General features: G+C 36.8%; 1 protein-coding gene across 7 annotated transcripts in view; it reads right to left on the bottom strand.

Moving 5' to 3' along the window:
• Nucleotides 1–13,313, bottom strand: part of LOC124359500 (ras GTPase-activating protein raskol-like) — a 342,763-nt gene that overhangs the window by 120,583 nt on the left and 208,867 nt on the right. The window contains exons 1-2 of one of the 7 annotated variants that reach the window (XM_046812278.1): nucleotides 10,750–10,864; nucleotides 5,655–5,998 (exon numbers count right to left, since the gene is read on the bottom strand). The exons of 3 other annotated variants lie outside the window; for them this stretch is intronic. In XM_046812278.1, the coding sequence (XP_046668234.1) occupies nucleotides 5,655–5,769 (115 nt within the window). In that variant the 5' untranslated portion in view covers nucleotides 5,770–5,998; nucleotides 10,750–10,864. Of the gene's footprint in view, nucleotides 1–5,654; nucleotides 5,999–10,737; nucleotides 10,865–13,313 lie in introns of those variants that run through there. 3 more of the 7 variants (XM_046812280.1, XM_046812281.1, XM_046812279.1) reach the window with 3 other exon arrangements.

The raw sequence follows: 13,313 nt of genomic DNA on the forward strand, positions 1-13,313 counted from the left end.
CGAGTTCATGGCACATGTTTGGATGACCACATGATTGGCTGACTGACGCTGGTGCTAGAGTGGGAAATTCGAGTGAATAAGCAGTAGGATGGATGGGACAAATTGTATGCATGAAAGTAACCTAGATGTCATGTATGAATCTAAAATGTTAGCCTGTTGTCTTCCTTGATAATTGCAATAACATGTACATGTTCGAAAGCAATAAAATTATTATTATTATTACCGTGTAAAAACTTTCCAAATTTACACGAAACACGTTATCTTAATGACGTGGTCGCTGCATATTTCACGCGTTGTACATGCAGTACGGCGCGGGGTTACCTAGCGTGCTACACCTGCCAAGAGAGTGAACTAGATCGCCCTGTCAGTGTCAGACACCTCGGCGCTGATTACAAGCTGACAATGAAACCGCGCCGCGCCGCGCTATCACAACTTACTGTCCTCGAACAACTTGAGTTATCGTCCACCTTGAGTGGCAAACTGTAGAAATAGGTCAACAATCACACAAATTACGGAAACAGATAATTAGTTCTTTACTTAAAAATACAGTATACTGTACTAGTAGTTTTCTTCCATTTTTAATTGCGTGCTTTGCGTAGTTTAATGGAAATTACTCAAATTACATTTATGGGACTGAGTGATGATTGTAAATTTCATGAGAGATTGTAAAGTGTTGTTCGGTGTAAGATATTTCCCCAACTCATACAATGTGTGTTAGGGATAAATAATGTGAGCGATAAAATGAGCTTCTTATCGTGTATATATTCCTATATAGGCTATATATATATATTTTTTTTTTCTTATATTTTATTAATGTTTACGTGGTAATTCATATTTAAAGAATATAACCGTTTGCTATCTGGAAACATTACATAATGAAAGTTTTCTCTTAATTTGAAACTGCAAGACTCATAATTGTCTTTTGTATTTGTATATTTATTTGTGTGGGAAATAAAATTGTAAAAAATCACACATACAGGCAGATAGACGATAAACTACAAGTTTCTGACTCATGTTTAGGCCGATATATTCTTGTTTGCCCGGCCGCGAAGAACAAATTGTCAAAAGATCTCTGGTGAGTCCGCAAACAGTCTTTGACTCTCAGTTCTCACGATTCCTTTTATTGACATATAGCGTCCGTAATCAACAATACACATTAAATACAGTAGTTTGCTCAAGTGTCGAGTGACTGTAAGATCAGCTAATTCCGATTACTATTCAAACATCAGCAGCCAAGGCCTGCCCAGAATAACCTCCTAGGGAATGATTGACGCTAAGAGTAGCCGTCCCCCGCCCACCGCAGAGGATGCAGCAAGAGAGTATGTTGTGTGTTGTGTACTGTTGTTGTGTTGGTACGGGTAGCTCGTGCGCCGCGGCGGCGCGGTATGTGTGTACGTACTTTAATGTATGCAAACAAAACGACCGCTCCGTGCCGCCAGCTGTATGTAATACAGTACACTGCACTCAGGCGGCATATTGGGCGGGCGTCACTCAGTTGTGAACCAGCTGCAACTACATTTATACAGCTGTTTGTAATGTTGGTGCCACTTAGCGGTTTTGTGGTGATTGATCTGGACCTCTACCTTGGGACCATTTTATGACAAGTTAAATTAAGTAGATTATTATTATTTTATAAAAATACCGTACCAAAACTGAATTCGAACACAGATCCCTGAAAATATACACTTGAAGCAGAAACCTTTGTGATTTATAAAAAAAAAAATATTTAGTAAGAACTGGCCAATATATTCTTAAATAAGCTAAAACCCCAACACAATCACACTATCGATCTTTTTTTTCAAGAACCGAATAGCACTACGCTTTAAGAATATAGACAAATACTGTGTAAATAATGAGAGTATATTCAAGACAGTGGAGATAACGGGAAGATGATGGATGGTCGTCTTACTCTTCCTTGATATCACTCACAGAGTTTTGGGCAAACAGTGATAATACAATCGATATTTTAAGTTTAACAACGTGGACAGGATGCCGGAATTTGAATACTATTCAATGTTTTTATTAAATGCATTGTTTTAGAGTTGACACACAAGATGGTGGTTCTGATTCCTGACTTAGGCGTGTCACAACGCTGTGGCATGATTTGTTTATTTTAACCTAGATTGTAATTATTTGTTAGGTTAGTTATTTACCTGAAGAATAGATAAGATTGCAGATTTTGAAACGTAGTGTTACTGATTTTCTGTTTCACTGAACGATGTCAAATGTCCGGAAAAATCATGTTTCCTTCATAAAATATATATTTTATATGAAGTTAAATTCAAAATTCGGATGAATTTTGTTAATTATCGGTTGCAACATTGGAGTTCTCACGGACTCAGTAACTGTTTCAATACGAGATTAATAATTTAATGTTTTATAACTGTTAAAAATGTACACAAAATAAAAATGTCATTCACATAGAACTTTCCCAGTAAATTGTACTGGAAGTAACAACTGGCTGTAATGTCGTGATTTGTGACAACATTCCGCAAATTGGGCGAAATTAAAGCGTACTTACGTTAACCGCTCGACAGCCTGTAATTTGGACCCCGAACAAGCCAACAGCTCCAGGTTACCGTAATTAAAAGTACAGTGAAAGGGAAATCTCAACACGAAAGGTGCACGACGCTCGTCTCCGTGCAAGCCTAATTGTCGTGAAAGTAATCACGAATTTACTAATATAATAAACAAAATACAAAGTAAAGATCTTCACTGTATGTGGAACTTCTACTTCTTAAGACAAAGAGTATGAAATAAGTTTGGAAAATATTTGGAGGTTAGCCCCTGTTTTATTCTGAATTTCCTTTGTGGTTGTGGTTTTGTTGTAAACTCACTCTGAAGCAATTATGAAATAATAAATAAAACAGTAATAAAGTTAACTTAGTTCTTAGGTGAACATTGATTCAAATGTAACTTTGAATTTCAACATTAATAACGAGGGAATCTTCAGATTGTTTTTTCTGAGAGAAAATTTATAAAATTCAAACGAATCATATGTTTTTGAACTGAACGAAAATGAGCCACAAATCAGTAATAGTTGAGAAATTCACACCCGAAAACAGATCGTATTTTATGGACAAGAGCTGGTTAACCGCAAGATAAGGGGAAATGACCTCCCGGTCAGCTGCCAAACGAGGCAATTAATACCGCGATACAAAAGGCCATGACGTAAGGTTGTATCTGAAGATACAGCATGGTAGCGAACATCTCACACCTAGCACTGCTGGTTATAGTTGTGGCTTTATTGTTCATTCTTCCATTTCCACTACTCTTTTGCAGCATATTATTGTAGGTCTGGTGTAATGAGGTATTATGTAAGGTTGGTATGGGTTAGCGTAGATAAGGTGTTACAAAGGCTCCACTGGTTTGAAGTGTATTTGAGAGTTGTTTTGAAGCATATATTGTAGGTCTGGTGTGATGAGGTATTATGTAAGGTTGGTATGGGTTAGCGTAGATAAGGTGTTACAAAGGCTCCACTGGTTTGAAGTGTATTTGAGAGTTGTTTTGAAGCATATATTGTAGGTCTGATGTGATGAGGTATTATGTAAGGTTGGTATGGGTTAGCGTAGATAAGGTGTTACAAAGGCTCCACTGGTTTGAAGTGTATTTGAGAGTTGTTTTGAAGCATATATTGTAAGTCTGATGTGATGAGGTATTATGTAAGGTTGGTATGGGTTAGCGTAGATAAGGTGTTACAAAGGCTCCACTGGTTTGAAGTGTATTTGAGAGTTATTTTGAAGCGAGGATTGTTCACGAATGTTTAGTTTACCATTAGCTTTGTATGTTAATTATTTAATCACAGTTCGGATTGAGCTTATGAGATGGCTGGAAATTCCACAAAAATATAATCATTAAGGTATATCATTCATTATTGATACATTGTCATTTCAATGCTTTTTCAATTTCGGAAAAATGATTTTTAGAAAAGTGTGGCTTGTTCATTGTATTAAGAATCTAAGTAAAAAATAACGGTAAATAAAAACAAATACCAACTTTTAATTTTTTTTAAAGGCTGCTATTTTGATTGAAGAGTAGCACAAAAAAGTTATACAAGTTTTGCTCGACAAGAATACATATTTCTCATAGACTTCCTTGTGAAGTGCAAACAAAGCTATTATGCTAATTGGTTTAATTATTTTAATTTTGTTGCTTAATGAATTATTTATTTGTATTAAACCTATTACGAATTCCGAATTCTGTGATTGAAAAGTTGCTTCCGAACCATCCAGCGAATATTTTCCCACCAAATCGACCAATAATGATCACATTCTTTTACGTGTAATTTTTACCAGCGTATCCGAAACAGCATCTTTTACAGAAAAATCGGCACTTTAACGTCGAAGAAAGCGTCCACATGACATGAGAAAAAGACCCGAGTCCAGAAAGACTTTCAGCCATCATGAGTTTGTGACATTTAAATACTGCAAAATTGTAAAAAAAACTACTTTCCTCTTTAGATGTGTATATATGCGTTTTAAAATGATAAGAAACGTAATGTACCTTTAACATTAGGATCAAAATTCTTCAAACTAGTGTCGGCAAATGCACTCTAGTATTGGAGGCGACATCTCGTAGTTTTCTAATAGAGTGCCGGCTCCATAACCTTTCGGTGAGAAAACATTATACTTAGGCTACGACATACAATGTTAAATCGGCTACATTATTCAATGACGTCGTCTGCACTGTTTTGATTACTTGTATGCCATAAATCCATTGTATTCACCAGTCTGTACTATCCAGGCTATAACGTTTACGACTGTATCTCCAATAGACCTTGTCGTCAGGTTACATAGCAGATGGCTTCAATTCTCCAAAAATAGTTGTATAATTTTCTCAAACCTGTTGAACTAATCCAACACGTGTTTGTCTCTCCTGAGTCTCTGATTAAGAAAAACACGAAGAGAATATTACTTGGTTGCGGGACAGATTGTAATGATAATATAGGAAAATTGTGATCTTTGACAATATTTAGGTTGTGATAACTACACAGGTGCAGGTAGCTGAACACCTGGAGTTCTGCGAGTGTGGCTGACGCGACTGGGCCAAGGCGAACAGACATGGGAGGTCGAGGGCCACACACATGTGAAGCTGAGGCAGCTGTTTCGTGTCCGTTTAAAAAGCTTTTTGATACACACAAGTTTAGGACATCGTGCATTTGCACGTATATTGCCTTAAATTAAGCGTTTTAATATTCATATTTATACCTTTAACTTTTTTTATAGTTCACGTTCCTACTAATTGCGGTGTGAAGAGCTCCTATTCTGGATGTATGTAGGGGTCTATCAAAAGTAACTCTGAATTTGTTAAAACCGAACAAGACTTTCAAAGCGCGTTACAGAACCTATCAAAAATTAATTTGACTTTAAATCCTTAAGTTGAAATTGCAAAATTACACCACGATTATCCTGTCTTACTTTTATCATATGTTTTTATACGAGATAGGATATATTAAAATATTTTTTAAACGCAGACATGTAATATAAATAAACTATTCTAGTGATAGCAAAAATAATAGAACTTGAAACATTATGAAGTAGTGTAAAAATACTATGTGCAGAATATACTATAATCCATAGACTGACTACAATGGCGAGTACCAGTGTAATCAAAATACCACATTAAGGCTACAAATGTCTGGATAGCTGTGTTACCTTCATCGTCCTGGGAGTTGTGCTCCGGACTGTGGGCGCCCCGCAGGCACGAGTGGAACCCCCTGGAGAACCTCCTGGAGGTGGTACCATGCCCGCTCACATCCAAGTAGGACATGTTCACTAACACTGTCACTGTCACTGTACCATCACACTTTCACACGTTTCTTGAGTCGGACATGTGTTATGTCTATTGGAAGTTCAAAAAAGCTCTTGCCTTGAGGATATTAGCCGCCGAATATTCTGATAATAACGAACTGTTAATATAGGATGTCTATTTAAAAACGCTTAACCTTCTCTAACTTCCATAAGCCTTTTAATGATATTTAGTGATATCTATTGGCCTTCTGTAAAAAATGGGAGAATCCTATTTAGATCAACTATTTGTTGTACATACAATGCCCTATGTTTACTAATGAAAATATCACCTAAATATATAATTATTTAGCTTTCGATCGTAATAACCGTTATTGGTGCATCTGTTAAATGTTTTATGTTTTATTGAAATAGGCAATAGTTGGACTTTAACACGTTTTACATGAGTGACGTTTTTCAACAATTTAAACTCACTAAAACTGAATTAAGGGAAATTATTGTATTCAAAACTCCACTTTCACGACAGAAGCGAGACTAAGGTGATAAAAATATGAGTGAGGACTAAGTTAAAAACATTTTTTTTAACAAAAATGTATAAGATGTATAAATGTATAACAAATACGATGTACCTATAAGAGTTATAAACCATGAGAGTAAATTGCTGTATTCTATGTATTGATGATATATATTCCACTTAAAAGTACTATTTTAAAATTGATATTTAAAAAGTAGAATATATAGAAAAACTAAAAGAGATATGAAATATAAGGGTTGTATTAGCGCAATTCGCATATTGAAGAGGTGGGTTTGCTTTTGACGAAGCTACCTTATACAGATATAACTCTAACGCTCAGACAAAATACGTTGGGTACAATATGTAATAACTATGTGATAACTATATCGCTTCTATTATAACACGAACGTTGAAGCACACACAGGTTAAAAGTAACAACGTATTATTTCACAATATTCATAATTGGGAATGATAGCACCTGTTGTGGTCAGGGAAGGCGTAAACAATTACACTTAATAGCTGTAATTCGGGGGCCTAATTAAGTCAGTGACGAGGTAAGATTACCAAATCCACAGTCAGGTCAGACAAATCTGGCATCTCCGACCGGATATTGAGACAATGAGGTTAGCACGCGAGCTGCAAAAATACGTCTAGATTAGGCAACGTTTTAGCCGACCGGGAACGGAATCTCGCTTTTACTGGAAAAAGAGGACTTAGGAATACACCAAGTAACAGTAAGGGTGGTAACCAATCAAGGGCAGTGCCAGAGTAAACTGACTATGTATACACAAGAAGTGATGATGGTAGTGGGCAGGACAGGAAGACGAAAGGAACCTCAAGAGGTGTCGAGTAGTAGTAACACAATATAGACCTGCACCGAGTAAACAGTAAGGATAATTACCGATCAAGGGTAGTGCCAGAGTAGGCTGACTATGTATACACAAGAAGTGATTATGGTAGTGGGCAGGATAGGAAGAGGAAAGGAACCTCAAGAGGTGTCGAGTAGTAGTAACACAATGTAGGCATAAACCAAGTAAACAGTAAGGATAGTTACCGATCAAGGTAGTGCCAGAGTAGGCTGACTATGTATACACTAGACATGATGATGGTAGTGGGCAGGACAGGAAGACGAAATGAACCTCAAGAGGTGTCGAGTAGTAACACAATATAGACCTGCACCGAGTAAACAGTAAGGATAATTACCGATCAAGGGTAGTGCCAGAGTAGGCTGACTATGTATACACAAGAAGTGATGATGGTAGTGGGCAGGACAGGAAGACGAAATGCACCTCAAGAGGTGTCGAGTAGTAACACAATATAGACCTGCACCGAGTAAACAGTAAGGATAATTACCGATCAAGGGTAGTGCCAGAGTAAACTGACTATGTATACACAAGAAGTGATTATGGTAGTGGGCAGGATAGGAAGAGGAAAGGAACCTCAAGAGGTGTCGAGTAGTAGTAACACAATGTAGGCATAAACCAAGTAAACAGTAAGGATAGTTACCGATCAAGGTAGTGCCAGAGTAGGCTGACTATGTATACACAAGAAATGATGATGGTAGTGGGCAGGACAGGAAGACGAAATGAACCTCAAGAGGTGCCGAGTAGTAACACAATATAGACCTGCACCGAGTAAACAGTAAGGATAATTACCGATCAAGGTAGTGCCAGAGTAGGCTGACTATGTATACACAAGAAGTGATTATGGTAGTGGGCAGGATAGGAAGAGGAAAGGAACCTCAAGAGGTGTCGAGTAGTAGTAACACAATGTAGGCATAAACCAAGTAAACAGTAAGGATAGTTACCGATCAAGGTAGTGCCAGAGTAGGCTGACTATGTATACACAAGAAGTGATGATGGTAGTGGGCAGGACAGGAAGAGGAAAGGAACCTCAAGAGGTGTCGAGTAGTAACACAATGTAGACCTGCACCGAGTAAACAGTAAGGATGATTGCCGATCAAGGGTAGTGCCAGAGTAGGCTGACTATGTATACACAAGAAGTGATGATGGTAGTGGGCAGGACAGGAAGAGGAAAGGAACCTCAAGAGGTGTCGAGTAGTAACACAATGTAGACCTGCACCGAGTAAACAGTAAGGATGATTGCCGATCAAGGGTAGTGCCAGAGTAGGCTGACTATGTAAACACTAGACATGATGATGGTAGTGGGCAGGACAGGAAGAGGAAAGGAACCTCAAGAGGTGTCGAGTAGTAGTAGTAACACAATGTAGACCTGCACCGAGTAAACAGTAAGGATGATTGCCGTTCAAGGGTAGTGCCAGAGTAGGCTGACTATGTAAACACTAGACATGATGATGGTAGTGGGCAGGACAGGAAGAGGAAAGGAACCTCAAGAGGTGTCGAGTAGTAGTAACACAATGTAGACCTGCACCGAGTAAACAGTAAGGATGATTGCCGTTCAAGGGTAGTGCCAGAGTAGGCTGACTATGTATATATATATACACAAGAAGTGATGATGGTAGTGGGCAGGACAGGAAGAGGAAAGGAACCTCAAGAGGTGTCGAGTAGTAACACAATGTAGGCAATGGGATGGGTCTATTGTGTGTTCAATAGTATGTAAATTAAATGACATTTCTTATAGCATGCTGCTGACAGATGGTCTTTTTTGTGTTTGTGGCGACTTCTTGTTTCAATCTTTGCACACATGTTTTGATATTGATAGTAATTTTATTAATTTATCCTCAAACTAAGTGTTTTTTCAACTTGGAATTTAGCCATATTAGCAAAATTATTGAAAGTAATATCAAGAAGTTTATAAAAAGTTTTATAGACACTTGTCGTAGGTCATATAACGATAATTTGCAACACGGAGCCCTTCACAGCCATTGGAATATAACATCTATGTGTGCGTCAGCACCTCTCGGATATTACTTAGTTAACAGTGTTAACGCTCTTCTGGTGAATGTTAAATTTAGTTTATAGAAATATTTGTATGGCTGTTGTAGACCATTCCTGTTTATAGCTCATTACAATAGTGTTTACTCTCTTTCTACAATTTACAATTAATATATATGTCTGGCTTTCAAGGCAAACACAAAAAAGGTGGGAAAGTAACAGGGTACAACTAGTTGCCGCCATAACTGGTTCTTCCCCAGCCCGTAATTGGGATATACCAATATCCAGATATCCCGATATATTTCATTCAAATAAAATTTCGAAATGATACTTGAATTGTTACTGATATATAGCAATTGCCTATAATTTAATACACGGTAGGTCGTCATATTGGATCGTCTAAGTTTTACTCTGAAACCTGTATATAATCTTGCAATCGCCTTCAATCACAATTCATTATACCGAATCGTGCCATTAAAAAATAAAAATGTTCTATGAAATTCAGTATATTAACGCTAAATTAAAAAAGGTTAAATATACAAAATGCAATACATAAACCAATCGTTAATTAAGACATCACGGCTGGATATAAATGTACACACAAATTCGTCAAAGGAAACTCAAATAAATGTGGAATTCATATTCCATCTTTTGTCTTAAAACGAAATTGTTTTTTTCAAACTCTACTTGGATGGAAAACATTAAAACTAAAGGTACCAAGGAAATATTTAGACAGGCATACACTCATCCGTTGTTAAGGGGAAACTATGTGGTAACAGGATTGTCCATTGTCGCCCTGTCCAGTCCAGTCCAGTCAATATGATGTCACATACAATACAGTAGAGTACAGTACGACAGTTGCGTGACTACGAGTGTAGGCCTACAGCTGCAGGCGAGGAGTCGGCATTCGCGGAACACTTGTACGGGGAAAGTAGAAGATCAGTTAGTTCAACAGTGCTAATTATAAAGCAAACACCAACATAAGAAATTTCTCTACATCCGCACACGTGATCGAGACATTTACATTATGTACTTACATTGTTTTTGTTGATTGAAAGGAGATGTACGATCATTAAAACATATACCGTATAAGTTTTACAAGAAGTAAATGTTGAACGAACTGAGAGATTAGCTCCATATGAGTACTTAATTATTCATACTTTTCACGACGTCTCCGCGCCGGACTCAGCTCTACTTACCGCCTTATCATGATCGCTTCAACCTGATGTTTATCGTCTACCTGTTTTTATCAGTAAATTAAAATCTCACGGCTTGATACAATGTGTGTAAAATATTTAAACACGGTTAATGAAATAGATTAATATCTACAGTTTGATAAATTATAATTTTAAATTTCATCTAGCTTCTTTACAGTGTTATCAATGGAATAAAAATACAATTCCAAGCGATTGCCTAAACGTAAACAATTTTCAATTGAGTAATTGAGATGGTCAAAAATGTTAAAGTACTAAATAATAGTGAGTACTTTAAGTAATTAGTTATTATTTTTACTCATTTCGGTGTTAATAATGAATAGTACATCTTAGCAACTAGTTCACCCTCGACTATATTAACATTTTGAAGATATGTATGTATACATAAGGCAGTTTCAAAAGCATACATTAATATACACCTGATAAAATCCAGAGCCTAAATCACACACTAACAACAAGCTACTCGTTCCGACACCACAACCAAACAAACAACACCTCCAACACCAGAGAGAGCTGACGGCCGACTGACAGCAGCAGCAGAAGTGCTCCCCTCCCCTCTCACAAACATTCACCAACAGCTGATTTCCCCTCCGATCCTTATTTGAACAGCTTTGCGCTACTCTATTGTGTTTAATATATAAACAAATGTTAAATAATCATATAAACTGCTAATGCTCTGTACAGTCATCTACAAAATATATACTACTTTTGAAACCTGAAAATGTTCCGTTTATTAGTTTATTATTCTGCTGAATACATATTTCATAATTACGTAATAGTTACATCTTTGGAGTATTTAGCATTGTTTAGCTTTAGAAATGCAATATTTCAAAACACAGAGAAATGTACTGCTCTGAAATGAATATAAATCGTACATTGTAAGTCTAATCCTTATGGCGGTAAAATCGTCCTAAGTGCTCGGTTCAAGGTTAATACAGGACACGCCAGTTGACGTGCTGGTTGTCTAAATTACGCCGAATCGAGGTACACATATTGGGAAAACTATATGACAAACAACGAGTGATAAAATATAGTGCGGTAGAGAGAGCAACACAATTTCTCCTGGCGTAGACGATAAATTGTTGCTTAAGAGCCTGTTCGTACAGACCTGCAAAGTGTCGCATTCTAAAAGTATGTGTTCCTCTAATCCTGGGAAGTTTTGTAACATACGTATGTCTTTTTTTGTTATCGTTGGTTAAAATCTAACTTTTTTATAAAACTTTACTTACAATAATAAGCGTTAACTGCATTTTTATATGCTGTATCTAAAACCTAAAAAATCCACAGTCAGTTACTAAGAACATAAACTATTTATAGTTGAGCATAAACATCAAAATATAGAAGAGGTTTAGAGGCGTATGACCACCAAGGATAATAAGAATGGAACGCAAATCATGATGGTCTTTTACGCCGTTATGTTTGGTAGAATAATTAGCGAAGATTTTTCATATTTGAGATAAGATTCATACGAATCAAAAATCTATTTAGTTCTTTGTTTGAAGTTTGTGTTTGACGATGGAAACATAATGAAGAAAACAGGATATCTCACAATATCACATAAGCACTTTAATAGTTAGCTTTCGATCCTAATACCCATTATTGGTGCATTTGTTATATGATTTACGTCCGATTAAAACAGACAAAAGTTGGACTTTAACACGTGTTACATGAGTGAGGGAGAGGTTTCCCAGCCACTTCAACTCACGGTAGGACATGATTGTGATTTGTAAAATACAGATTTAATCGTGAAAAGGTGTATTAAGTTTGATAGTATTTACGAAACCTTTAATAAAAAATATCGACTTGGATATACAATTATTTAATTTATACATAAGGAATTGTATATTTATGTTTTGGTGAACATCTGTCATGGATTTACTTCGACTTAAAAAAAAAGTTTTCAACCAACACTAAAAAGTGAGCGATGATCTCTTCATCAGATAAATAACTAACACATAACTAAAATCTAGATTAAATTAAACAAATCTTACTAGATGGTTGTAACACGCATAAGTTAGGACATTGCGGATCTCGAAACGTAGTTACTGACCTTTTTGATCGGAACGATAGCTATTGTATTATTTATACAAATAGTTATTGGTTATTAAGGAAAAAATCGCAAACTTTCATTCACTTCATATATATTATTCTCAACATGAGTATCTAAGTCGTACATATAACGCGATAAAGTTAATAGAAACGTTTTTAAACCCCTCATAATTATACAACCACAATTAACGACAAAAAGCGTTTCTGATTGAGTAAACCTGAAGGTTGTCTCACTACTAATTGTTAGCGTTTCTTTTGCAGATCAGTAATTATTACTCAGAAATAACTAGTTTAAAACTATCACGGTAAAGTAAGTTACTACGTGGTAAGTAACACAGATACTTGGTAGGGCCTAACTGTATATTGCAGCAGTACTGTTATTAGTTCTCTTAATGAAAACTTCTTGTTAAAAGCGTTATGATAATTTTTTATAAAAACTGATTGGACTATAATTAAAATGTAGGTGTATTAATTACAATACTCGTACATCAAAGGGACAATTACAGCCTGGCCTTTAAAATAACACCTCACGCACTTAACATTTGCTTTTAATGGAAAGCAATTATTTAGATAGCGGTGGCGACTGTTTTGGGGGGAAAGGGTGAACGTAGTGGACCTTGGCGTGAGTCAGAGACCTTGGCTTGGCTTGGGGACGGTAAACATTGCACCGGCTGGCGAGTTGCTATAGTCACGACTTCACCGTGTCATAGATGATACAATACAGCTGCACTAGGATGGCGTTGACTGTATTGTATACTTCCCTCGCGACCTTGGCGTGAGTCAGAGACCTTGACTTGACTTGGCTTGGGGACGATAAACATTGCACCGGCTAGCGAGTTGCTATAGTCACGACTTCACCGTGTCATAGATGATACAATACAGCTGCACTTGGATGGCGTTGGATGTATTGTATACTGGCCTCGCTACCTTGGCG

This window comes from Homalodisca vitripennis, chromosome 4 (assembly GCF_021130785.1).
Source record: "Homalodisca vitripennis isolate AUS2020 chromosome 4, UT_GWSS_2.1, whole genome shotgun sequence".
In the NCBI taxonomy this organism is placed as follows: Eukaryota; Metazoa; Arthropoda; class Insecta; order Hemiptera; family Cicadellidae; genus Homalodisca; species Homalodisca vitripennis.